This window comes from Dermacentor variabilis, chromosome 1, assembly GCF_050947875.1.
Source record: "Dermacentor variabilis isolate Ectoservices chromosome 1, ASM5094787v1, whole genome shotgun sequence".
In the NCBI taxonomy this organism is placed as follows: domain Eukaryota; kingdom Metazoa; phylum Arthropoda; class Arachnida; order Ixodida; family Ixodidae; genus Dermacentor; species Dermacentor variabilis.
The window spans coordinates 259111926-259139745 of record NC_134568.1 but is presented as its reverse complement, the minus strand read 5'-3'; the positions used below and the strand labels follow the sequence as shown (position 1 = coordinate 259139745).

At 46.2% G+C, this 27820-nt stretch overlaps 2 protein-coding genes across 4 annotated transcripts in view; one reads left to right on the top strand and one right to left on the bottom strand.

Moving 5' to 3' along the window:
- Positions 1-19325, bottom strand: part of TP53INP (Tumor protein p53 inducible nuclear protein) — a 36684-nt gene extending 17359 nt beyond the window's left edge. The window contains exon 1 of one of the 3 annotated variants that reach the window (XM_075673786.1): positions 19053-19325. The gene's annotated coding sequence lies outside the window, so the exon portion shown is untranslated. Of the gene's footprint in view, positions 1-14292; positions 14506-19052 lie in introns of those variants that run through there. The other 2 variants (XM_075673794.1, XM_075673780.1) reach the window with 2 other exon arrangements.
- LOC142563217 (uncharacterized) lies at positions 14903-24531 on the top strand. The gene is made up of 2 exons (XM_075673768.1): positions 14903-15185; positions 22273-24531. The coding sequence occupies exons 1-2, from the start codon at positions 15011-15013 to the stop codon at positions 22566-22568; spliced, it is 471 nt and encodes a 156-aa protein (XP_075529883.1). The 5' UTR covers positions 14903-15010; the 3' UTR covers positions 22569-24531.
- Positions 24532-27820: the final 3289 nt, after the last annotated feature.

Genomic DNA, 27820 nt, shown 5'->3' with positions numbered 1-27820 from the left:
GCTAAAGTTCGGAATGCTGTTTGCCGCTTATATTGTTTTCCGCTTCTTTACCGCGTTGCGCTAGCTAGGCAGCACGACTGCACGAGCGCATTGCGTTGTATGTTAAAGCTACTGAAGTTTGCAAGAACTGAAATTGTTGGTTTCATGAGGCGCAGTAAATCCTCGCACCAGCTGTCGCGCACTTCATGTTTTTACATCTATTTTATGCGTGGCTTTGCACGCATAATTGCGTGCAAATTGCGTGCTAATTGCTCCATGCATAACTCTTGTCAATTCTTTTGAGCTGCGTTTTCACCCTGCCTTGTTTGTAAAGGGTATAAGTCACGCTGTGTCTTATCGGAACGATACCAAGGAAGTGCGTCTTTAACAGCTTTAGTCTTTTCTCCCGAGGGCATCTTAGATATTGTTTGCGTTTTTGGAAATGTGTTTAGAAAATAGGTAGTTCAGGGCGAGAATTGCTAATAGCTGCTGCATATGGTATTTTTGTTCCATTTCTCGCTGAAAAGTTCGCGTCCCGTTTGGGAAGTCACCACACCTCGATGCTGCCTGAGCAAACTTAAAGGGACACTAAAGGTTACCAGAAACTCAAGTTAAAGTGGTAGAGCAATGTTCTAGAACGTCTAAGGCGTCAATATAATCGCGAACAGAGCTTTAGTAGCCGAGAAATTGAGGTAAATGCATGACACGATTTGAGACCCCCCAGCGACATTCCGGTACTAGCCCGATGACGAAAGGACTCCTCATAATTTGTGTTACTAATACTCAACTACTCGTATTAAAAATATAATTTCATTCGATTATAAGACGGAAAAAAATGCTACTTGTCTACGTCTATTCGATTCTAAGAAAAAATAACATTTTGACGTTACCCTTCAGTAATATGGGTGTTCGAAAGGTTTCGTTTTCGCTCGACTCTGCGCGCTCGACTCTGCGCCGCGCACGCTTTGGAGTTTCAGTAGTTTCGTTATCGCGTCGTGCTGTGAGGGTTCTGCTGGCTCGCGAAACTTTCATTTGGAACAAGCAGCGAGAATGCCACGTCCATGTGATGTCGTGGGAAGCCCTCGTTGCTTTCCCGCTCCGGATAGCCGGTGTCGAGGCCGCCGTCGTAGTACGCAACGACGCCGGCAGTGCGAGCCCTCAGCAGCAGGTCGCGCTCGTCGGTGCTCAATTCGCTGAAGTTGAGCCCACCATCGCGAGCCAATCTGTCGGTGTCAGGGTCCATTGCGACGAGCGTCGAAGTTAGCGTCATAGAATGAAGTACCAGCTTATGGGCGCCTTGCGCTGGAGCTTGAGGTATAGTAGCGGCGCCTGGTGGCGGTGCGGGAAACGACATCTGGGTCGTGCCAGCTTGGGTCGTATTGAGCCCTGGCTGTGGCGAAGCACGTTTCTAGGCCGAGTTTTGCGTCGATTCGCACATTTTTATGCCCTGTTGCGAGTGCGAAAAGGCTCGTCGCTTCTCACAGACCACGCCGACCACGCTGCGAGCTCTACGCAGCCTGTAGTTTAACGAAAACGGACTCTCCGTGTGCCGTGAGACGTAATGTGGGACGTAATTCGTTTCTCCTTCCGCTAGCCACCATACTCCCGCTTTCGCTCTGCTGTCGGCTCTGTCTTGGCTCTGTTTCTGGCCGCGCGTTCGCGTTTTGCGCAGAAAAGCCGTAGCGCCGTCTGCGGACGCCGTTCTACTCACCGATGGCGCAACGTCACTATGAGACCATGATGTCAGTACTCCTCGATCGGAGGCGGGCGATTTGAACTGCGCTAGAGGTACGCGGACGCTTCAGAACGCATTTTCTCTTAAAATAAGTCTCTCCTTGGCACGAAACAAGCGTTTCGAGGTTTCTGTGATGGTATTTCAACAGTCCACGTTGACTTAATAGTAACCTTTAGTGTCCCTTTAACACGCCGAGTGATTTGTTTGTTTCACAACGTAGTCCCTTCTTGCATGTGAGTTTTGTACTCAACTGAATTCTTTCTTTCTACTTACGCTGCAGACGACTAAACCGGGCCTTGCCGCCAGCGCTCATCTATTTTGACTGGCGCTGCTCTGCCTTTAAATATATCATGTGGCACATCTCTCTAGTAATATAAAAAAGTACTGAAAAGTTAGTCAGTCTTTAGCTTTGTACGTTTACAAGCAGCTATCTTGGGGAACTTAAAGTTGCACAAACTGCAGCGGGAACGGTAGTTCATCGGCGTATGCAGCAGAATCGCCTCGGCGGTACAGCACTAACACGCGCTTTTATTAACCCGTGTGTTTGGTGACTTCGTTGGCTAGTGTACGCGTTTCCATCAATAAATTGGCAATTACTCTTCTTGAGGCGACTTCGACTGCACTTATTCGGCGATGTCACATGTATTCATCGGCAGAAAAATCACAACGGCATATGCAGAGATTGCACCATGCGGATTTGTTTGATATAAGTCTGCACTAACGACGAGTGCTTATTATTCAGGTACAGAAGCAGCATTGCGGCAAGGGTAGAATAAAAAAAAACATCGAGAGATCGCATCACTCAACAAAATTTATCGGCTAGTGAACATGAGCTCCCCGTCATGTAAATGGAGTTCATGGCGTTTGTCTGCGGGACACACGTTGCACGTATGTGGACCATGTTGTCCCAAACACCGGTAACATCGTGTTCATACCCGCTCGCACAGAGGTTAGCATATTCCGTACAGCTGTCACCGCAGAAGCAGCAGCCTGACACCCGAACAAAGGAGAAATCGCAGCCGCGAACTTCAGCCATCCTTGCTGCAAAGGGTTGCCGTCTGCTACTGCTCCCGCGTGTACTGTTAGAAGCGTCCGCTAGGTGGCTTTCAGTGGCGTCTCTATAGGCGGTGCACGAGGCGTATAGCTACTGTAAAAAATAACTGCCAAAATTCTTCTGAAGGATACGCTACATAACAGAACAAAAATAACTTGAATTTTGCAGCGAGGGTATAATATTAATGTGAAAGCATTATATGGCTCATGAAGCGGAAAATACGGCGGCGTGGCCGGAGATGCTGGAAAAAGTCACATGGTCACAGCCAATCAACGGGAGGTGGGGGCCGCTGGGTTCCTTGAAGCACCACCAGATGGCGCTCACCTCCGCGCATCCGCGGCGCCGACCGTGCGGGGGAAATAAAGAAAAAAGAACCAGAAAGCTCGCCTTCGCGCATAGCGTTCGCCGCAAACGTTTCCCGATAAAGGTTGTGGTTGCAAAAGCTGCAGTTGCCGGGAGGCGGCAACGGTGCGGCGCCGGTCTATATATAGCGCCGCGCGTCGCGGCGCTGCCAGTCGTTGCGGTAACTTCGGCGAGTGCTGTCGTGCGTCCCGGCTCCTTTGGACGTTCACGCAATATAAGTGCCCTTGAGTTTTCTTTTTCAAATTATATAATATTATTACGCTAATAAATGAACTTCTATGTAAACTTTGTAATTAGAGCACCAGACATGAGTTACAGAGTGGCAATGAAAGAACCAAAGATTATACAGCTGTTTCCACAGCCAATAATGCTAGCGCTTCACACGCATGCACATTCACACAAGCATAACATAAAGAAAGAAAGAAAAAATGCTGGCAGACATAATTATACGACCTTGCAGATGGAATCACAACCACAATTCTAAGAAAGCAATTTTGAGACAGTTACGCTACGGTGCCTAGTGCACTCTTTGCTACAGCCTAGAAGCGGTTTGCCAGCAAATAGCCATTTCCGTTGCTTGTGAAGCTTTTCCCCAAGCCTTTATGCAGCATCCTCGGCGGCTTTCACACGCTGTGCTGAGCCCCACAGCACTGTACCGGTCGTATAGAAAACATGGCAGTTTATAAATGAGACTCGCAAAAGAACACTTCCTAGCTTAGAAAGATACTTTGAATGTTTTTAAGCATAGGGAGTCTCAGCTATACAATGCTTCAAACAGAAATGTCGATCCTTTTGCTTACCACAATCACAAGTAAATTATTTATGGTGTTCTGAGGCTTTCCACCATTTCTTCTAAGGTTTCAAAGTCGAGAATCTACATTTACCGAAAAAAAAAATGTAAAGTCGAATATCTTAACTCGTTCATCATCCATCGTTTCCGCCGCGCTGGAACAAGTTGTGAAGCAAACATTCTCAAATCCCTTAAATTAGTAAAAAAAAAGTTTATAATTCCCTAGTAAAAATTATAATAGGAATATTTTATTGGGTTCTATAGGTTTCATCTTACTGAATTATGAAACGATAAACCTGATACATCAATAAAGCTGATAGCTTGTATTGTTCCATTGCATAATACAATAGACCTGATACACTGGTAAAACTAATAGCGCTGTGTACCAAAGTGGTTTGTTCTGCAAAGGTGCATTAATTGTTAATTCTGAAGCGTATCTTTCTACGTCAAGCCTCCCTGACTTTGCTGATCGTGATTGTTGCGGCTGCCTTGCCAAATAGCTCACACACAGGACAGCACTTTCACAACAAATCGTTGTGTGTGTGTGTGTATATATATATATATATATATATATATATATATATATATATATATATATATATATATATATATATATATATATATATATATATAAAGCCCTCTCTATATTCCTACATATGTGCTGGCGGCCAGCTCTGATCTTTACGAAATTACGCAGTGAAACAAACGGTACCTAATATCCTCAATACAACAAATAAACAGCTTGGAACACAATTTCTATATTAAAACGATGCCTTTTGTGCCTTCATTCTCAATGTTTGATATGTCTGCTTGGTCGACTTCTTGCCAAGCAATACTACCAATACAAGTTTATGCCATCACTGGTTATATTGCACCTATTGGGACCTATAAAGCATTTCATTTGCCCAATACAAGTTTTTATCACTACTTCTACTGCTTCAATTAGGACCCATAAAACATTTTATCTGTCTTAAAGAACACTGTATTGCCCTGATACAGGACTGGCAAAAATATTTATAGGACCTGTACACTTTGCTATAGGACCTAGCTGTACATTCTGCTATGGGATACCTGTAGGTTTTCCTATTAGACCTATATATTTCGTACAAGACCAACAGACATTTCTATTGGAATTTTCCCTAGGGAATTGCCATCTTAAATATGGCACGCAGGCACGCACGTGTGAAACCGGCTCCCTTAACTGCCGCTCCGCATATCCCATTCGAAGCCCCACGGACAAAAAAGGGGCTTCTGCCAACTGTACTACGCGAGTTATACGCGTGACTTCAGCAACACGAGAACAGGCTTGAGGAGTTTCATCACCGCAGCCAGCCATTGCTCAAGCTATTTCCATCACCCATGTGGGCATTCCTTCCAGGCGGCCTTTCACTGCTGCGCTCAGGATTCAAAACAAGTGCTGCAATAACAGCATACCGCCAAGCGCGCCGCGAACCGTCGCGAGCTGCGGCTGCCGTGTTATCTTCGCAGGGCACGGCGTTCTTGCGCGAGAATTAAAAAGTGCTGCTGTTTTCTTTCTTTCGGAGTTGCTCGCCCTGTATTTCTCAACGCAAATGCGGTGAGGAAAGCAAATAAAAAGCTTGCAGGGTTTTTTTAAGGGATACCTGTTAAATCCGTCGATTACAATCGCGCGCCTCTGTATATTCCAACAAGTTTAACTTCACTCTTTCGCGAGTCCTAATACTGTACTATAGCGGCATCGTCCACTGTCCGGGATTCCGGGGTTCTTCACTGCGCGTAGTCTGCAATGACAAATAAAACGCGATGATCAGGGCCTCCATCGCGGCCTTCGCCACATTCTCCGCCTTGTTACACGTACTGTAGTATGAAAGGTAAGACCTGCCGAAAGCGAAGTTTATATCGACCATTACCTGAACATATTTACTATACAGAAGCACCGTGCATAATGCACACGTTTTGTTACTGCGTCAGAGCAACTCAGACGCTGAGTGCTGTCTGACAGCTAAGTCTCGTATTTGACAGTGTAATCCAGAGATTCCGTAAAACATGCGCGCGAGCGCGCGCGCACACACACACACACACACACACACACACACACACACACACACACACACACACACACACACACACACACACACACGTGTGTGTGTGTGTGTGTGTGTGTGTGTGTGTGTGTGTGTGTGTGTGTGTGTGTGTGTGTGTGTGTGTGTGTGTGTGTGCGCACACGCACATTTCTACATGTGTGGCGTCAACTGGCACGCCGCTGATTCATTAGAATTCTATCGTCAATAATGGTATTCAGTGCTTCTGGACCATACGTTATCGGGAAGCACGCCACCGCAAAACGCTGATGGCCTAGGAGATTCTCTGCGCGGTCAGGCCTGCGAAAGGTTGGCTTATCTACAGAGAGATACCACACGGCCTACACGGTTGTCATATGGTCTATGCATGTAAGCCATGTGCTCAACTCGTGCGCCAAATATGCGCAGCTTCTCATTATTTGTAGAGCGGGTTGTGTCCCGCTCTATGATTGAACGTATGCGCCCATAGTGCGAACCGTTGCAACAAGCTGCATTGTTGCCCGCGGTAGCTGAGCCTATGGCTTGTCTGAGCGACGGGCAGGGCGGAGTACTTGAGGAAATGATCGACGCGCGCGAGGAACAGCAGGCAGACATGGAGGTGGCGTTCACGGCGAGACATGCATGAACGCGCGAAAATTCCGATACAGATTTGCTGTAGTGTAATAAATTATTCGTTGAATAAGATAGTTATTAGTCTGATATAGGAGTTTCATATATCAGCCTAGTAATATTGTCTAAGTGCTTGCTTATAGAGTAGTGAAATATATATTAGCCCTATTACAGATGAAGTTATATATATATGAATATATATATGATATTATATTATATGAAGTTATATATTAGCCCTATTACAGATGAAGGTTTGGCCGTGCTGGGTGCAGTAGCAGACTAAGGTTACATAATTATGTTAGAAATGGTCCCAATAGGTCGCGAAGTTATCTGGATAACTTGCTGTTGCAAAGCAAATAAACAAGATGGTTGAATGTTATTAATAATTATTATTGTAATTGTAATAATAATAGCATAGTCATAGTTTGAGTCCTCAAATAAGATATTTTTTATAGTTCAGTATGATCAGTGAAGATGATGCAGCATTTAGATTTTTCGTTACATCAAATATCTTTCAATAAAATGTTATCTATTTGTCGAACCACTGGTACTACTTGACCAGCGAAATATTGCTTGCGTATATATATATATTTATATATATATATATATATATATATATATATATATATATATATATATACACCCTATAGTAAAACGATAGGGAAGTCATTGAAGTGGATCGCACAAGGGCGAAACGTGCGCACCCAGGCTGCTCGTGCTCCGGGACTTCCCGAAGAACCGAGGGCAAGCAAAGTAAGCAAGCAATCAGATATCACGCCGAGATGAACACCCTGACCTGATTCATAGCTAGCCGAGAAGCAGTGGAGTTGCTTACTGGAGAGCGCAGAGTACGGTCGCCGCCTGCACGGTCCTTACTAAACTGAGAAGCAGAATATGTACGCTGCTATCTTTCACACGCAGTTTTTAAAAGCAAATGCGGGAAGAAAAAAAAAAATATCCGATATATGGCCAACCAAAGGTCCAACAAAAAAATCTGCCGCTAGACGTCCGACACTACATCACCTTCAGAGTGACAAACGCGCGCGTCCGAACCGCTTTGCCGTGACGAAAACGAAAGCGAGAAACCGCACAGGCTACACCCAAGCGCCTGTAACGCGATAGCATGATGCGCCTGCGATCGCACTGCCTCCAGGACCGGCCCGCTTTATACCGAGTCGGCTGCTCCCAGCTTCGCGCAGCCACGCACGTGCCCCGCTCGCGCGACCAAGGGGACCGGGCGCAGAGCGAGGGCACGTCACTACGGGCCGCAACTGGCGACGGCCCGTCGGAAGGCGTCGGTGGGGGCCCTCGGACGAGGGGGCGCACCGCCGCTGCCACGGTCGACGACCCGCGCAACCCGAAAGCATCGCGGACACTGCCGCAGGCTTTCCCAGTGCGACCCGGGGCTGAGGAGGAGGAGCGCCTTTCCACACGGATGGCGCCGACGGAAAGCGATTCACTCGGCTGGCGCTCGAGCGTGTCCTTTTATCGCGGCAAGAAAATGACGATCGGGGATTTCGCCCTGTCAGCGAGAGCCTTGTCAAAGTGTCGAACTGTGGTCGGCATGCGTTGGATAAAATGCTCGGCATATTTGACCGGCCGACGACGACTCTCACAACAAACAACGACAGACGGTTGTGATTTCTCCTGATTATCATTATTACTTGTTTAATATTTTAAGAAACTCTCTTCTAAGGAGCTGTTCTTCTGAATACATGGCACTCAGAGCTTTATGGAATTACCCGAGACTGGGAGCGTACAGGCTCGCGAGCAGATTTACAATTTATGTGATACGTTTTGTACAACAAATCACCGCTTGAACTCTGAAGCCGGAAGAGACCGCACTAAAGATGCTGCAAGCCCTGCCTTCAGGATGTAGCAGCTCGGCGACGTATGCACTCTGCTGAGCTGGTTGTGCGGCGTGTCCCTACCTTAATTGTTACGTATGCCACTGCTACGAAAGTGTAAATCGTCGCTTGCAAAACATTTTATCGCTTCTCACACGTCACACCACGGCATGCCACTGTCTAATTTGATCAAAATCATTATAACGAAACTGGCAAAAAATATACATTAAACCAATTACGCTCTTGCTCTTTCTCGCTATATACGAGCAAAACATGGCGGAAAGCAGGCGACGTGTGCTGTCGAGTTGTGTTAACGAACTCGATCCAGGAGGATTTTCAGGCTTCTCAAGTTGCCGTCTCAACCAATGACAAATGAAAGTGAGACCGCCAAAACAAAGAGCAAATAAATAAAGGTGGGCCCGCCCCAAATGTCATATTAAGCACTAAGGACGCAACCGCCGCTCTACTGTATTCAGTAGCCTACCGGAGTCAGTCAGAGACACGGTAGTAGACCATAGATATCCAAAAAGGAGTGCCAGTTGCAGAGCACTTTTTCGCAGAGGTCGCATCCGCTGCCGAATATCTCGCTGCCGCCTCAATGGTTGTGCACATGGCAGCTGTGCATTGCTCCCCAAAAGTAGTTGCGCTTGCTGCGACATACGGATGAGGAATACAGTACTAGAAAGAATATCTGATTTTATAGCTTATCTCTTATACCAAAAGTTTCGAAGTCACTGCTCGAGTCACAAAGCTACAAAGCTATGATGTTTAAAAACAGTGTTAAAACGTACACCGGACAAAAAAAAAAAAAAAAAAAAACGCTGCACCGCGTGCGTCCTATCCTCCATTCTGTTGTCCGGTGTACGTGTTTAGCGCGTTTTTGAAAACCACCAACTCGCCCCACCTGCCGTTCTTCTTCAGTTCACAAAGCTAGCTTCCCAAGATCGCCAAGCTGAGTACACGCTGCTTGAGGGAGTTCATGCTGTATATACCATATATGATTTATTACTCTTTGGGAAATGAAAATAACTCTCGCACTCGCCACCCAGAGATCTGGACTCTGGAGTGGCAGGTGCGCCTGTACAAGCTTTTGACAAAGGGTGTACGTCACCGGTCTCTACAAGCCACTGAAGCATGCCCGTAGCGCTCCTAGAGCTCAGAAGAGCAAGAGGAGGAGGTCATCTGCCCCTCTCAGTCTTCTCTCTATAGTATGCGCTTAATTTTTACTTTTTTTCATGCCTGGAGCACGGCATCAGAGATTGGGCGGCGCGCGCGGATTTTCCAATCGCGCAATGGGGATCTCTTGTAGGTTATGTATAATGTATTGAAAGCTGTATACGTCCCGCGCGGGGGTATCATATGCGGTCCCGCGATAGTTTTCGACGCGCGTCGAGGCTTCAAAACTGTCGCCAAAGACTAAGAAAGTTCACGAGAGCCGCTGGAATGACAAACTATACATATTGAAACATCACCCACATGATAGGTGACTGTAAAACTTCATTTTCACCAAATCCGAAGATCTCCGCACGCTGCATATATAACCCTTCTAGTATATGTGGCTATATATAAGTTTGACCCAAAAATACCGCGTGCCAGCCGCGCGCTGTACGATGTCACCTAGCACGTGCGAGACCATAAATTAAGCTTTCAATCCAGATATGTTCCTTGTTTATTTGTATTCGTATTCCTAAGGTTGGGGGAGAGGGGGGGGGGGAGTCTTCCTTCCAAGACATACCATTTATAGGTTAAGACATGGATATCAGTTACACCACAACGCTATAATGCTACAATAGAGCAGCGCATGCACAGACTGCCCCGTTCATCCTGCTTGAGCTCCCGACATTCCAAACTTTATTTTATGACATCCCGTCAATACACTGTGGTATAATACGTGTTGCGCATCACTTTATAGTTTCCGTTGCTTGTAATTTCTACAATGTGCCAGAGTAGTCTAGTATATGCTACTCACCCCTTCCTATTTTAATGGCGGCAGTCATAAACAGATTACAAGCAGGTCGTGGCGAGCAGAATTAAATTAAAAAGATAAAAAAACCAAATATATATATATATATATCCGGATGCAGTTCGAATTCGTTGACATTTTCAAAGCCAGGCGTTGAAAGTGAAAAAGTGCCATCCACCTGAAAATATGAAGCCATATGAAGAAAACCTATACTGCAGGGGGTCAACTCATGAAACGCTGAAGGGAAGGGGGACCCCTCCCCCCCTCCTGATATCACCATGGATTGCCAAGTGATAGAGCACCCTCCTGCATCACCAACCAAAATAATCTGTCCTCCCATCAGAAAAATCCTGGCCTCACCCACGCAATAGTAATTCCTCAGAAAGAAAGCTTCGCAATTGAAGCAAACTCCGTCCTGGCATATAGGGGGGTCGAAACCGACACCACCGCCTTTCCTGGGGTATAGGATATGCTATACTTAAAGGTATGACAATTTTTTCCCCTTTCATGAAAGTTCTTCCACCTGCCACAGACACTTATTCACAATTATCAAGTCAGTTGTTAGAATTACGGCAGTTACATTGAAGTGGCGGTACAGTGGAACACGCTACGCAGCTTAATGGACTAGAGTCTCAAAAGGACTTGTAGCTGGGCAAGTTGGTGTGGCGTCGTGTAGAATGAACTAGATCTTCGGTGTTGCAAGCGTCTGGAACTCTACATATCGACATCTACTGTATGTGTCAACTCCCAGTAAATGACATAAGCTGACTGTCACCGACTGCATGGTGCCTTGAAGCCGGTGACAGCCTGCCACGTACGGTAGGTCAAGCTCTCGTGTTCCGATCAAACGGTCTATATACCTTCCCTCTCACTCGCTTGGCTCGGGGCCAAAGCCTCAAGCGACGTGCCGCTTGACGTAGTCTTCATACACTGGCCGGTAAGCACCAGCGCGCTCGATCTTTCTCAGCTGTGCTCGAGAAGGGCACGCATGTTTCTCCGTCTACGCAACCAACTGCCTTGCAAGAAGGGCGAGGAAAAGAGTGCCGATCAAGTGACTCCATGTCCGCCAAGATCGCCCCCTACTGCATTTACATAAAATTCCGCGTAGCCAGATCTCTGCCTCTGAGACTACGAAGTCTCAGAGGCAGAGATCTACGAATAACTACAACAAAATCAAGACTAAATGAACTTGACGTCTTTCTGGAATGTTTGTAATTTCATCGGGCAGTTTTAGGTCAACTTACGGCTGCTTTTCGGTAACCTTCAGTCATTGATCAGTGTCATTGACGGGATCAGCGCGTTCTCTAAACAAATCACTTCTGGACAGTTTTCAAAGCGGGAGATTGACCATCCATGTAAGCACAAAGCTTTTTGAAGCTTCCTGCCCACGATGAACGTCGTTGAAAATCGCACCACAGGAGAGGTTTGCTTTCAGCAGTACATGTGCAACGCCCTTGCGCCCGCGCACACAGTTTACTTCGAACTCTCTACATCCCGTTGTGAGGGAGAAAAAGAAGGTGTCCATCGAAAGCAGAATAACGCGCCATTTATTGATAAGCGAGAAAAAAATATGTTCGCAGAGTAAAAGTGCATGGGCTTTGGAAGCTTTCCTAGCACAACAGTGGCACTTCATGAGCGGGGCGCGGCTCAAGCCGAACGCGAACATGAAGGCTCATTGGCGCACCACCACTGCGGTCTCGAAAGAGAAACGCGTGTCGCACAAAATAAGCACGGCACAGCGGCCCTTGCAGTCTCGCTTGGCAATCTGCCCCTCCACACTCCCAAGGTCAAAGCGGGGACACCTTTGCTAAACGCACAGTGTTTGGCAAAACGCTTTGGCAACATCCTGCTGAGGCCACTCGGAGCGCGCGGTCAACCCGAGGGGGCGTACACCCACGAAGGGATATGCTTGGCAAGATAAGCGGCTTCCGTGGATATATACCCTGCACTGATGTCTCGCTATCCGTGATAAATTTAAGGACTGCAAGAAGCAGTGTCAAACATGAGCACAGGCTCGCCGGTAGGCTATTCAAACGCGCGCAATACGCCTGACGGCGCTGTTGCAAAACATATCGCCGCCAGTTTGCTTCCAATGTACCCACAGTCAACTGCTTGAGATACGCAAAACAAGCGCTGCAACTGTTCGTTTAACTTTCTGAAAGGTCATCGGGTTTACAAATTTATACGTACCAAGCGCTGTCGCTTGACCACGCCGAAATACATTTAGCTGACACTAGCGCACGACGTCGAGTGCTGTGTGAAGCAACCACACCAAGGCAGCACTGTTTCCCGCAGAGCTTCTGTGCTATGCAACGAAGCCCGAGCTGCGGCAGCTTCAAATGTAGCCAGTTCTGCCCCGCTAATAGTTTGTCGCCTCTCGCCGTCCTGTTTACCGCGTACGGCAGTAACTCCACGCAAGTACTGCCACTACTTAATAGTGGTACAGGATAAAGTGGACCACAAACTGCACATGTCACGGGATAGTACAGAACGCCGCCAGGGCATGTCTCGACGCGCTCTGACAGCAGTTGCAAACAAGCAAGACAGGTATTCCTGCCGTCGGTGAAGTGAATCAGGGACCACGATAGACGGCGTATATAGCATCTAGGCATTATCATTTTCACGCAGTTGGTTAACTAGGCCGTGTTAATTCTCTCGTTGCCTGAGTCAGTCGTTTCACGTACGGTACAGTGACGGCCGCGTCATTGCTGAAAGCAGAGGGTGGGGGGGTACGCTGTGTCCACGAAAGCGCACTCAGCTGCAGCGGGGCCAGTTGCTACGGCGTTCGCGCGCTACGCGACCTTGCAACTGTCATGCAAAGTCGAAGGGGCACGCTGCTCGTCGAGCCCACAAGCACGCCAGTGTACACTATAGCCTCTCGAAATAGGCGGCCGAAAGAGCGCAGCCCGCATATACTCGGAAATAACCCGCCATAGGCAGGGAACAAGGGAATGCGCGCAGGCACTGACGTAATGAAACCCGAATGAGTGAAACCAAGCAACGGTGGTGGTGGGTGCACGATCGCCCTCTCCCACTCCCGTGTATCACACTGCAGCGCGCCCCCAAACCAAACCGCGCTTGGAGTGATGTCGAGATGTCGATAAGCGAGCTAGTGGCTCTCTCCAAGTCGCTTCCGTGAACGGGCTGCAAATGACGCACGCCGCTGTGTATCAGCTGCGCGTTGGACAAGAAAGAGCCCGTTCGAGTCGTTCGAGTGCCAGGTCTCCGCAGCAACGGGATTGTTTATGTGTATGCAAGCCCAATTATTATTGTGCCGCCGAGGCCTCGGCGGTGGCTGATGGAGATACTGGGCGGCGAGAATACACCTAGCTGCGCGAAAGTGCGCGCGCCGAGTAGGCCAGCCTGCCCCCGTTCGCGACGGGCACGGAGCCGTCTGCTGGGGCAGCATCGCCAAGGCTGGCTGCGCGAACAGGGAACGCCCCGGAACCCCCTTCTTCCCCCCATAACAGCCGAGCTGTTCCGGGGCTAATCCATTGGCGCTCTCCGCGCGGAGCCACTCGCGGTTATATGGCGCTGGTAAATGCACTGACGCGGGGTAAAAACAAAGAACGAACAGCGCTTCATTTTTGCATTTGAATCAAGGGCATTCATGACATTGAAAACAAAAGCAGTACCGCGTATACACAAGACACAACAAGCTACTAGATCATGCAATGTACCTTTTGGCTGCAGAATGAAAACCGATTTCCGCTCCATCCATGACAAAAACTTTATAGCTAAAGAGCTGGCGATTGCCGAAGCATTGGGCCAGTAGAAATCGGGGCTGGATACAAAGCACCGCGATGAAAATAACCGTGTGGACCTTCGGATGACCCAACTGTAGCGGTCACCTCCGAGTCGTTACTGTGAAATGTTAACTGCATGGACTCACCCTTGTCAAGATGGTGTTCCTGGCGATGGCAGACGATGACTCTGGTCAGCAGGAGGACTTACAATACATTTAGTACTCGTAAAATAACGTCAGTGGATGCCACAACAAAGCCTTCCGTCCAGCTAGCGACCCTTGCACAGTGAACACACAGCTGAGGCAACTTTTTGCTATTGTTGTTGTTGCTGAGCGCTCGACAGTTGTCAAGGGGGGACGCTATGATTGGCCGTCAGTGCCCTGGGCAACCAATCGGCGTCGACCAGCTGATCGTAGGTCACGTGATGACGCACGCTCCCTGGAGCTCTTATGGCGGCGAAAAAACAAAAGCGAAAACAGAAAAATAGAGAGGGCCGCTAGTAACAGAAACAACAACAAAAAAAACTTCCGGAAGTTCAATTTTTGCCGGACGTGACGTTTAATGTAGTTTCCAAAAAACGTTTGACAAAATATACGCACAACAGACCATATAACACTGATTTATTATTTAACCGTTATCATATATTTCTTTTACGCATACATAATGTTTACTCATCGAAAACATAGCATCCAAAACTTCACAAACAAAACAACTGTCTTTTTCCGGGCGCTTTCTGCTGCCGCATTGGCGCAGTTTTTGTGTCAAGGCCGATTGATTCCTCCGCACAGCCCGGACGCCTCAGTTGTACGCGCGCAGCAGCACTTCGTGGTGAGCTTCTCCCAGTCGTTATTTCCGGCGTCAGACATGGCTCATCTGGACAAGCTGAGTACTAAGGAGTTGGAGGACATCCTCTGCCAGCTCTGTACCGATGAGAACATCAAAGTTGCTGCCTCTGGAGACGATGACGCCAAGAAGAACCTCGCGAAGAGCGCCGGTTCAGCTATCGGTGGCAAGATGCTCAACAAGCTGGGCGGATTTGGTTCGTATCTCGTTACACGTTCACTTTTTTTTTCTAGAGCGCGCGTGGTAATTACGGATAGTAGCACCACTGATTTCAGCTGTTAGTCGTGCATGTTGCGTCTAACATTCCAAAGTTGCAGATCGACGTAGTTTGCTCGCGCCTCGTGACCTTGGTATTGGCGCACGAGCATCTTCGGTGCGTTTTCAGTGAGAGATACGAGTTCATTCTTACACAACTAAATCCGCGAATGTCCGCACTTTAACACCATGTATCTGGCGCGGTTCTGTTCTGACCACAGGGCGGACGCCAGAAGCACCGGTGTGGACACGCCCTGTCATATCTGGTGGCCTCGCTTCGCTTTTTCCATTGACGGTTTGGAGCCGAAGTTTAATCGTGTTGCCACTTTATCAATTTATCCCATTTGTATTCGGCCGTAATAGATTATGTAGCTTTCACTGTATCAGGAGAGGTATTTTTGTTTTATTTTTAGCCCTTTGCGCAGAACTACCGGCCTGCAAAATGCCACCGGGAGACTGACAACGCACCTCTGCGTCTTCCGCGTCTAAAAAAGAAATAGTCCGCACCATCGGGTGCGTGCATTCGTCGTTCGATGGTTTAAAGATCAGTTTGTGTTGGCATAACCACATGGCAGTTATCCTCTTGCAACATAGTTTTATATTTACTATTACGAATGTGTTTTAAGACCATATTGTGCATGCTCCTTCGTGTGAAGACGAGAATGTTTAAGTCCAATATAAATTTTGTAATGCAAGTTAGACGACGCTTGAGGAACATTGCCGGTTTCTTTGCACTATTTCTTAGTTTCGGAGGGGCGCGGATTGCGGTGGTTGCCTTGGCCCATAAGGATGCACCTGATACATGAACGCGCACATTGAGCATATCGCGTATCGAGTTTTCTTCCTGCTCATTTCTGCATGAAAGATCATAAGTCGTGGGCTGACATTAGCGTCATTTCAAAACTACATTGTTCAGTCGTATAATTGACGTAGTCAGTTCTCTCTGTGAACGAGTGCGCGCACATAAAATTTCGGCGTCGGTTGCCATGGGGATCGCGGAGCTGAAAATGCTTCACTGAACCCGGGTGCACGACAGCTTGATATTGGCCACATCGAGGAGGTATTACGAAATCTTGCTGCGGAATGCTATTCCATATACCATACAGTACAAAAAAAAAAAAAAGAGGCAGGATCGAACGCATCACGTTGGGGAAGGAGGCGACCACGTTGCTACAGGCTTGTAGGAGCCCCGCCCGTGCCTATGGCGTTTCGTTTGTATCGTGTCACCGTATGAAGAAGCGCCATTGTCTCCCAAACTCTTCTTGCTATAAACAAGCCCAGGCCAAACTACAAACAAAGTAACCAGCTAACCTTACGGATAGTACAAACGCGGCTATGATTTAAGATAACGCGGCATGCGCGCAGTGTGTGACTGACTGCTATATAGGTATATCAATTTCTTTCTCTATGGGTATATGATGTCCGCTATGCGACAAGGACAGAGAGGAGGATGAGAAGGCGCGGCTTAAGCGACGCAACGATGCTGTCCACGAAACTTTCCGGAATGGCCTCGAGCACCGCATTCCGCACGCCGTGTGATGCCACGTTTCGGCGATAACGTGGACGATAAAGGGGCGCCGGTTATTGTGCGTGCGCTGCGCATCGCGCCTTGCGGCTGTCTCAGCGGCGAGGAGGTGGCGGTGAGAAGGCGCTGGCTTGAAAGTTGCACCATATGGCTGCACCTGTACCTGAGTCACATTTCACAAATCACGGACGAAAACGGACTGCCGTGAGGCATTCGCATTCAGCAATTAAGGGGATGGGGAAGAACTCGTTCAGCGGCTTGTCTGCAGCTGCAAGCTAAAATTCCCGCGTTGGCTAAATTTTCAAAACTAGTACTTCCACGCAGCACGGCAAGATTAAAAGCTGTTGTGCAGCTGTTCTCGCTCTGCAGACAGCTGCGCATTTCGCAGGCGTTGCCAGCCAATTTGAATCCGAAAAATTATTGAAAAGGCGAGAGAACGCCCGTCTATGATGGGTTTTAGACCAATTAAAAAAAAGAAGACCGGTGATTACGATACTCTGATGCGAAATTTGAGCGCAGATCATATACGTGTTTTCATTTTGCGACTTTGCTGGTGCGGACAAAATGTCTCGTGCGGCACGCTGCAAACGGAGCGAAGCGTTGAAATACAAGTAACGAGAGTACTCCAGCACAACGATAGCGGCGAGCAGAGACGGCGATCGTCGGAAATCTGATCTGCGGGTCAAGCGCGCCGGCTTTTATACATGGCTCGTCGAAGGTGCCAGAGTAATCGGTGGTGCCCGCATGGCTTCCAGAAAGTACGACACAATTCGCGTCACGCGTAGAATCGGATTACAAAAAGCTTTGGTGACAACAGCAAACGGATAGAACTATCGTTAACATTCGAGAAACTTCTAATACATGATGGCGCGTCGTGCGTCAAGGGATAACGTTTAACATCTGTTAGCTAGCCGATGAAAAGCTGTGACCGGAGATAGAGAAGATGACGCGCGGTACTCTGGCGCCATCTCATAGCGATCGTCGCAGAACACGTCGTGTGCGGCACCAGGCGGCGCACCACTGTTCTCTTTCATCCTTGACTGTTGTGCTCGTTCGCTGTTACGCCACCGCCGCCGCAGGAGCGGGCCATTGGGATAGAAACAAAACTGGACTGCCCAACGGGGGATACAACGGGTACAGCGTGCACGTGGCTGGATCACAATGATGTGCCGATCCAAGTAGTGGGGGAGGGTGTGGAGTCGGCTAAGTTAGCGAGCAGGTGCCGTGGTGACGAAACCCGGAAAAGAACTCTGTCTTGCTCGACGCCGCTGCACCGAGTCCCCGGCTGCGGTGGCCGCATTTCGATGGGGACGAAATGCAAAAAAAAAAAAAAAAAAAGGAACACCTGTTTATTTAGATTTAGGTATACGTTAAAAAAAACCTGGCGGTCAAAATTAATCTGCAGTCCCCCGCTACGGCGTGCCTCATGATCAGATCGCGGTTTTAGCACGTAAAAACCCATTTTTGTAGTATCAGCAGGGAGGGTATTCTGACTCGCCGAACGGGGATGGGGATGTTTTTGCGGGAGCACACAAAGCGGCCGCGCGTAAAAAAAAAAAAAGAAAAAAAAAAAAAGAAAAAAAAAACCGCATCACAACATATCAGTTCTACGAAACCAACCCGAATTATAAAGCCTACACATTGGAACAGATTGTTGCTTGTTGGTAACGTACATTTACAAACTCGTTTATTATTTTTTAAATGCATAATATATCACAATATGTTACAGTTACGCACATCTGTACACACCGTGATTGAAGGGAATGATATATCTTCTGAATTGCAAAGCTTGCGTGAGAAGAGGTGTTCGGTTCTTTCAATCTGCGGAATACATAGGACGACAGGCGATAGCTTCGTCCACCAAATTTCTTAGTGCTGGATGACTACTGCGGCTGGCAATGTGCCACGGTCTCTGAACGTTCAGGGCCGTGGTTTGAAACGCGCTTTGTACTTCACTTTGCCGGCCCCATCATGCTCGATTCGATGTCACAGCAGCTGCATTCCTGGATGTCTGGCGTTTGCACTTAACTCTGCCGGCCTCATCATGCTTGATTCGATGCCACAGCAGCTGCTTTCCTGAATGTCTGGTCTGAAGAACGCGAGACGCAATTAAGCGGTGTCTACACACGAGTATCCACGGTCTCGGTTCAATGAGCAGTGGCTGTGGACACTGTTGTCCTTCTGAAGCCTGAGGATGTAGACCTCTTACAGTCCCAACCTTGGTCTAGGACAGAGACACACCGACGTCCCAGAAACGGATGTGAAAGCCCTTTGAGAACTCACCTTTTGTCGCTGGAAACACACGAGTTGGAGCTTGGGAATAGTGAAACCCCGACCAGCGGTGCGTAGTATAGTCTCGACAACTGAGATCGCAGATGCTTGCGTTCGAAAGCACTGCACGCGCACCCGTCTATGGCCGACTGGCACGCGCGCCGCATAGAAAAGGAGTCGCTCTCCGCAATTAAACATGAACGCCGCTCGATTATGTCGGTTGTTTCAATACATAGAAATTGCGTATTTGTACAGCCATATTATTGTGACTTAAAAGGACGTCACTCTTGAAGAAGCTAGTTGGAACTTCGAAACCAGAAATTTCCGGCGCTTCAGGAGATAAACGCCGTAGAACAACAGAGAAAAGAGAGAGAGAGAGAGAGAAAGACGACTGCACTCTCCTGTCGTTTCTCTCCCTGTTCTTCTATGCTGTTTCTTTCTTTTTTTCTGAAGCGCTGGATATGTTTCAGGTCTTGAAGAACCACTGCATACGTACTCCCGCAGCATAGGGACCGGCAGATAAGCGATTAAAATCACCACGTTCGCGACAAACGGAACAGTTTTCTCGGCATCGGCACACCAACACGGCTGCACTTTGTGCATACCCTGCGCAACAAAAATGTTCAACTGTGCTTGTTCGGGGTTAAAAGCTTGACTGTGTAATCTTGTACACAATGGATTCGGTCGACCCTTCAAGTCGCTTTTGATATAAAGCCAGCTTGTTAATCGTCTATATGGCAAATAGCGCTTGCAGTGGCTCCGATGCCGGTAGATTTGGTTGACGTGAGATCAGCCCTACTGATGATAATTAAGCCTTTGTTAATCGGCGATGCAGTCGTTAATAGATTGCTATATTCTTTGACTGATATTTTTGCGCAACATTGGGCACCCGAAAGATAAAAGCGGCACTTGAAAAATGGTTTCACGTCCGAAGAAAATATGCTAAAACCTGTTATGATGAAAGCTCCATTATGGTACTTCCAGTTGGCAATAATCGTCGTCGGGTCACGAACGGCATGCGCGTATCACCATGAGGAAACAAAAAAAGGCCATCCACGTAAAGGAATCGTGTGCGATTGACGATGATCATTGTTAGGGGATAAATTTAAAGCGGCTGTGAAGGCGCAAATTCACTGTTGGCTACATGAGAGGTGGATTGTTTATATATATATATATATATATATATATATATATATATATATATATATATATATATATATATATATATATGAGAGAGAGGGAGGGTTTTAGAGGTGATCGGTTCGCACCATCAGCAAAAGCTTCGCGCCCTTGCCACAGCCGTCTGTTTGACATCTGCTCCGCTCGATTTACGCCACTGTGCCCCATTGTGCGATTCGAATCTCCGAGCGCTCTCTGCGCATCGCACGCATGTCACAGTAGGTGTGAAGTCCCACCGTCGCGGCCTTGAGCGGCGGGCGACGCGGAGCAAGCCGTTGCGCAACAGGGTTCATCCATTGTTGAGCAACTTCCTCTTGTGGCTAGCGCGTACTCACGGCAGCGCGATTTCTGCTGCTTCAAGGCTGGTCGGGCTAGGTGCACGACGGCCGAAACAACTCTAATAGAGCCGCAAATTTTGACGGCCAGGAATACCTGTCGTAGCTTATATGAAAAAATCTTCTTTTCCGGGATGCATTGGCGAGGCTACGATTGGTGAAACAGCAGCAGCGCGACACTGCACTCCACATGCTTGCGTCTGTCCATGTGTGCCGTGCAAAGCTCGGCACAGTAATTGAGATAATATGGGTGCGCAGTTTTCGTGTTTATTGGCGACTCCATTGTTGAAAACCATGGCGCTGTTGCCCAATGTCGGCTTCCGTTAATATTGCCGTCACGGGACCAATGAAATTGATCGAATTATCAGGTGGGTCGAATTAGGTAGGGTGCCGAAAAAGCGCCAGCACACACCACTGGCTCACTTGGCGGTTTTGTGCCCGATTCCAACGCACCACCGAATCAAACTGGCGCTCACTTCCTGTGGGTCCAAAGTAGAAAACTAACGTAAAAATGACGGTAAATCTCCTAAACAAAGTAAAAATCTAACGCGCGCCCGATTTTTTTTTTTTTTTGCAAGAAAAAGTGTTGCGCAATGGCGGCCGGTTTCCTAAAGTCAGCTTCGCCGCAATATATCCTTGTCAAGCGGTAAAGCATACGAACGTTGCGAAGACGAATGTTTTGGTATCATGACCAATCGTACTGCACAGGCAATTTTCGGCCCAATTCTCACGAAAAGAAGGAAAAAGGTGTTAGAATCAAGCGAATACTGTTATGGGACACTGAGCTGCGCTTATTGCTAGACAATCTTTCTAGGGCAGGCCAGGCGTTTTCGACGAGAGATAACGTGTGCAATGCGTTCAGTCTTCCAAGCTTCACCGAGAAAGATGCTGCTACTAAAGGGGTTGCTATTGGGGTCACCATAAGGGTCAGACATGTGCATGCTGACTGGTCAAGTTTGAATGATCTAGTGAAGGCCAATTTTAGGATCAAAATAACGAAGGTTTGGTGCCATAGAATTGCACGGGCTTGATTCAAGACCTTCAGCCGGTATCCAAATAACCAAAAAATTGAATTAACCAGAGTCGAATTAACAGAAGTTTGCTGTACAACTTATCTAGGGATCTTACTGTCGTTGAGGTAGCCATTGCATGACAACTTGCCATCCACTGGGCTGGTATGCAGATTGCAACAGCAGCCACACTTGCAAGAAGCGCTTTCATAAACATTCAATATGTTGTTACCATGAGCTGCGGATTTTGGCAGAAAGGCAAAAAGAACTAGCTTGGTCACTTGCCACCACCCCATTTCAAAGAGCATAATTACATTATTCATCCATCCATGGGTAAATTTACCTAAGTAAAGTTCGTTTTAGGAGTAATGGTAAGTTGGCCATATATATATCAAGTGACAAAGTTAATAAGTTTCTATCACTACCCCTTCGTCACTTCACAACTTACTGTCACTTGTGTGAAGCATCAGAGGCTCATGAACAGCTATTATACGCCTCTCTTTGTGCAGCTGTCTGTAAGCAGTGGCACAATTTTCAGTCATGCTGAATCAATCTGCAGTAAGAACAGTGAAGGGCTGACTTAGTACCTCTTGAGTGTGATCTTTTGGGTTCTCTGTATTGCTGGGGTTCAGATGTGCAGTTTAGATGAGACTACTACAGGTCTGCTATGGCAGTGCTCAAGTAACCTAGTAATCTGTGTGTGTGCAGGGAGCATGTTTGGTGGTGGGTCCAAGGATGGCAAGGACAGCAAGGACAGTGGCAGCAGTGGAAAGGAGGCGGAGATGCGCCCGGCTGCCGATGTGATCAGAGAGCTGCCCGAGAAGGAGAAGGACAACTTGGCTGACACCATCCAGAGCACCATCTCCAAATTTGGAGATTTCAAGGACCCACAGGCGCTGCTGAAGCTCATCACTGAGAATGCAATGGTCAAGCAGCTCATCACTAGCGCTGTCAAAAATTTCCTGGGCAACTTCCTCAAGAATGCTGGTGGAGGTGCTGCCTGAGCTCTGTGCTGCAGTTCTCAGCCTGCTCCCTTCCCCTTACCCTGACCCTCTGCTCCCCAAGGGGGCATGATAGCTGCGCTTGTTGGTGTTGTCTCCTCATGGCTCGCTCTGTAGCAGCTGCTTTCCGAACCGCCTCCTCCTTGTCTTGACAGCCCAAAGCTGCCACACTGCCTTTTCCCAAGGCAGTGTTGCCAGGCTCAGGAAAAAAATTATTCCATGAGACACCACCGAGCTTGCTTCAACAAGTTGCAGATTTGCTCGTGTCCTGTGATGTAGGCCTGTAAGCTCTTTTTCGTCCATACCTTTTATTTTCCTAATGCTGTGCAGATTTCCTTGTGAAATAGGGCACGTTCATCCTTGGCTGATTGAAATGTGGTTTTATCTTTTGCCATTGTCTGAGATACCATGAGATTGCCATTATTCTAAGGGGCAAAAAGGTCTAGTTCATGCACAATACATTGGACATTTGAATCCTCTGATCCTTAACTACCTTGCATTGTTTGTGAGAATGTCTGACAAAAAATTTTTCCAATGTTGTATTTCATGAACATCTCGGAGGCAAGAAAATAAAGTCTCCCTCAGGATGAGCTTATTTGGTATGAAAGGGATATTATTGGCTGAGCAGAACAGAGAAAAAAGTGGAGATAAGTGGAGTTTGTCAGCACACTTGAAAGTAGCTTATGCTTCTACATGCCCAAGCTTTAATGGCTACAGTCCCTTGTTTTGCTTAAACCAGGGTGAGCCACGGAATACTGTGCTGGGATTAAAGTGTACATTTATCTGGGCATTGTTTTGAACAAAGTATGTTTCTTTTCATTTTCCATTCTTTTTGCTGTTGGTTATTAGCTCGGACGCCGCAGCACCACCATTATCGCTGGGTTTGGCCACTTGTTATGAAGAATAAGTGGATTGAAACAGAGCATTACAACATACAAGTTCTGATGGTATTTTTTCGTGACCCGCACTTCACTCTGCAAATGAACAAAAAGAAATCAAGCTTATGTATACATATATGTAACAGCAAAACCTAAGTTTGAAAATACACTGAGATACCTCGGGGACTACTTCAACAATGCTTCATGTATGCTTGCACCTGTATACCTCAGAGGAGATTGCCTTTTTGGTTGGAACTGTTGTCCTGAGTTTCATTAATATTGTTTCATATACATTTTTAAGAAGGGGTTACATCATCAAAATAATATTCATCAGTCATGTTGCACCCATTTAAAAGCAATACTTGTTTGATGTCTCAGTAAATTATAGCCAAAAGAAGACCAGCTTATTCTAAGGACATGACAGCCTGCAACACCACAGCCATGAGTACCAAAAGCTATTTTTGCTGAACCATTTGCCACTGCAAGAAGCAGCCTTAACAAATGCAAGAATCATAGTAGTATTTGATAACTGTAAACTGCCGGATAACATGGCCTTTCTCTCTGTTGATATTTATTTTGCTTGTATTGCTTTGAAACGGCCTATTCTTCAATGGATACACTGCCATTGTTTGTGTTGAAGAGGAGTGAGCTGTTGCACATTTTTTCTGAACAGAATGTGGTGAAATCTGACCGCCCACTTTATTTAAAATGCCTGTTATGGCATTGCATAAGCATTGTTTATTTGGTGCTGTTAACAATTGAAGCATGGAAAAAAGAAATACTTTATATGCAGTTCATTTTTATACAAGAAAGGCTTGACAGTACTTGAGACACTACGCAGTGTACAATCATGAAAGATTACTTTTATTTAGAGCCTAATGTCAGTTACTAACTATAGTTTGAGTAGTTGCTGCTCCATGTGTTGAAAAGCTATTTTTGTTTTGTTAATTAGATATGTTTACTACGCAGGACTGCGTTGTTATATATACATATATACAAAAATGTATAAGGGCTTTATGTATACACCATGTGCTGTTAAATTCTGCAGCTATTGTGAGCACTCAAATAAAATGTCTACATAAACGCAAGTTCTCTCTTGAATATGAAATGCATAATGCCACAGCAACAGCCCCAGGGACTGCCGCTGTAGCACAGCATTTTGAAAGGAGTACCGACACAGTAGACTCTTTTGCTGATTCACCAACATAGCCACATTGTACATTTGCTCAGCTAACGATGGCACTGGTCATTGTTCAAATATAAATGAAGTATGAAATGTGTATACTTTTCACACTTGGCTAATAAACCTTAAGCACAAGGGAGACGAGAGGACACACACAGCCATGGCAAACAGTCTTGGCAGAACATTACTTTTACAATTACGAAGAGGGTCTATTTCTGCCCCTCTCTCTTACTGTCACTGCAGCAATTTGAAAATGAGTTCCAAAATGCATTAAAAGGCGACAGTTGGAACCAACTTGCTTGTGGCTTGGTTTGTGCTAGGTATGGTTGTTGTACATTTTACAGCAATGCATAAACAAAAGGCAGATTGCATATGAAGGTTGTATAAAGTAGCGCATTGCTCAAGCTAGCTGTGCCAAAGCCCTGTGACCACATAGGTGCACCAATTCAATGTTTAAGTTGTTTAAAATGCAAATACGGATTAAGCGGTACGAGCGGGCAGCGACTTTCTTGCACCATATATATGGTTTATATGAGTATTGGCAAATGCCAATGGTTTAGTCAGGCTCACCTCGTGCACTGTAACACAGCAGTGCACACCGTGATTAAAACGGAGTGCCTCCAGCATTTGTGTACATGTGTTGTAATAACACTTCCTCTGCTCTATCAGTGTCACTTTGCTGCAAATGCTTTCTGCAAAAGTTGTGGATTTGTAAAGCAAATGCAGAAAACTGAAAAAAAAAAAAATTTATGAAAGAACCATCTTCGGTTGCTATCCAAGAAGGCGTTTAGCATGCTTTTGGAGGTGGTTATTTGTGGCACTACATTGCACTGTGTGCTATGGATAGCATTCTCCTTACCACACTGCATTACCCGTATGCGGGAGCCGACAGGGACTTCGAGTGCCTCTTCTTGAAGGGGCAGTTCAGAACCCTATGCAGCATCTGCAACCAGAGGTGTATTGCATGGTGGTACTTTACCACCGTGCAGTTTTTACCATTATGTTAGACTGCACTATCTTTGGGGCTGGATCATGAAAATGGTTAGGCACAAAAAATTGCAGTTACCAAAGATAGCTAGACTAAAAAAAAAAAAAAAAAAAAAAGAATCCTCCAGGTGTAAAGCACAGGCCACCTCCGGCTTGCCAAGCAGGCATGCTGTCGACAGCACACCTTCTGCTATATGCAAGCTTCGTGCTTCTTCAGATTTCGTGAAAGATTCTTAGCATTGTCCAGAAATCTTAAGTTCTTTTGGTTGTGCTGCAATTGTCTTAGTGTCTTTCAAGAGTAGCCGGGGGCTCCGTTAAGACTGCATGGGATTCCCTAGACATATGAATAAGTCAGAGGCTCAGATTTCCTGTTTGTATTAATATAGTTCAGGGAATAAATGAGTCATTGGAGTCTGGCTAGTTTATGTAGGGCTTTTTGGAATTAGTATCAGGGCATCAAATGTCGATAGCTTTCCGCATGTCTGAACATTCGCTCAGTTAGCTCCTTTGTGAAAGCAAACTTAATGTAGCTGCTTGATCCAAGCTAGCCGATGCCATTTCCAGCACATAGTTAAGAATAGGAATTTTCATGCAGGCTGTGGGGAAATAATAAACGAACAAAGTTGATACCACAGTTGTCTGAGTAAAAATTGTTCTGTGCACTGGGAAGGATTTCGCGTAGTGCATACACAAAATTTAGCACATTTGCACAAATATAATGCGGATTTTATTTAGAAATTTCCAGCCTTTTAACGTATGCTGCATCATAACTTGTATAATGATAATATATTTTTTCTTTTTTTTGGAGAGACTGAAAGTTCCCCCTTGCATTATATTTGTGATCATGCTATATACGTGCACATACGGTACCTTGTTGAAACCGTAATGGGAAACAGCGACTTGGAAGGAATGCAAATGAAGTTTCACTCAACATCAAATAAACAACATTTCTTTTTTTTTCTTAAAAGGTCGCCCCAGAGCACATGCAACAACAGTTCGAAGTCATGGCAAAATAGTGCTGCAGTTGTAGCTATAAATCGAGTAACTCGTGACAGCCTGCAGATTTATTGCTGCTGTCATAACATGTGCCTGAATCAGCCAAAGCACACATTTTTGTGTTCTCCAATTTAAGAAGTGCAATGTACATTGAAGGCCACTTGTGACAATATCTCTCGCCGAACTCATTTTTCAAGACTCCTTGAAGTGCCAAAAACTGATGCATTATGGCCAAAACACAATATGCATTCAGGCTATCCAGTGGAACCTTTTCTTTTTTATGTGAAAACAATCTTTTGTCAGTTATCTTTATTCTCTGTAGCACTGCTGCCGTTGAGTTTAAATAGCTTTTTCATGCGTTGTTGCGTTTTCATTTTCGTTTTTTAAACTTTTAATGCTATTGTTGCTCCCTTGCTTTTATAGTATGTATTGTTAAGTTCTTGGGTTCATTCGCATCTCTCTGCACTAATCGGTCTTACTTTAAGGTGTTATTGTTTGTAATCTTTATGTATATATTTACTGCCCCCCCTTACACAATGTCCCATGAGGGCTTTGTAATGTACTCGTAAATAAATAACTAAATAAATAAATAAACCGAAGTAGATGTTTGGCAGGGCGAAGGGAAGCCATTGGTACTGCGACACAGTAAGAATAAATTGCTGTAGAGTGCAATTCCAGCAACTACAATGTTTATATAAAGGTAGCAGATTTCAAAAAGTGAATTCTGAATGTTTAGTTTTTATTGTAAACATATCTAAGAAATACTGTATGCAAATAATTGCCCTTGACACTCAGTGAATAGTATTAGTGCAGGTACAATTTTAAGCACATGAAATATGCACTTGAATGTTGGGTGCAGATGCTGAAAGGCCATGGAAACACCCCGCCCCCTCTTTTTTTAAATTGACACTTGGTAAATTTGATAGCAGTTGGGTTGTTACTGTGGCAGCCTGCAGCTGTGTGTTGATAAATGGCATGTGCTTAAGCACAACTACGTTTTGCGGTTTCTTGAGTCGTTGTACTGTAGGGTTTTCTCATCATTTTCACGGGTCATGAGGTCATTAGGGCCATCCAAGCATTCTTCATCCAGATGGTAGTTTTTTTTTTTTGTCACAATGTTTCATATTTACTGCAAGTAAAGTCCACACAAGTTCATATTATAGCTTTGGGTTTGATCTTAGACAGAAAATATGTGCCAATAAAACCACAAT

Coding starts and splice junctions, on each gene's coding strand:
- LOC142563217 (XM_075673768.1), top strand. CDS start 15,011: ATGGCTCATCTGGACAAGCTGAGTACTAAGGAGTTGGAGGACATCCTC. Junction 15,186..22,272: donor CAACAAGCTGGGCGGATTTG/GTTCGTATCTCG, acceptor GTGTGTGTGCAG/GGAGCATGTTTGGTGGTGGG.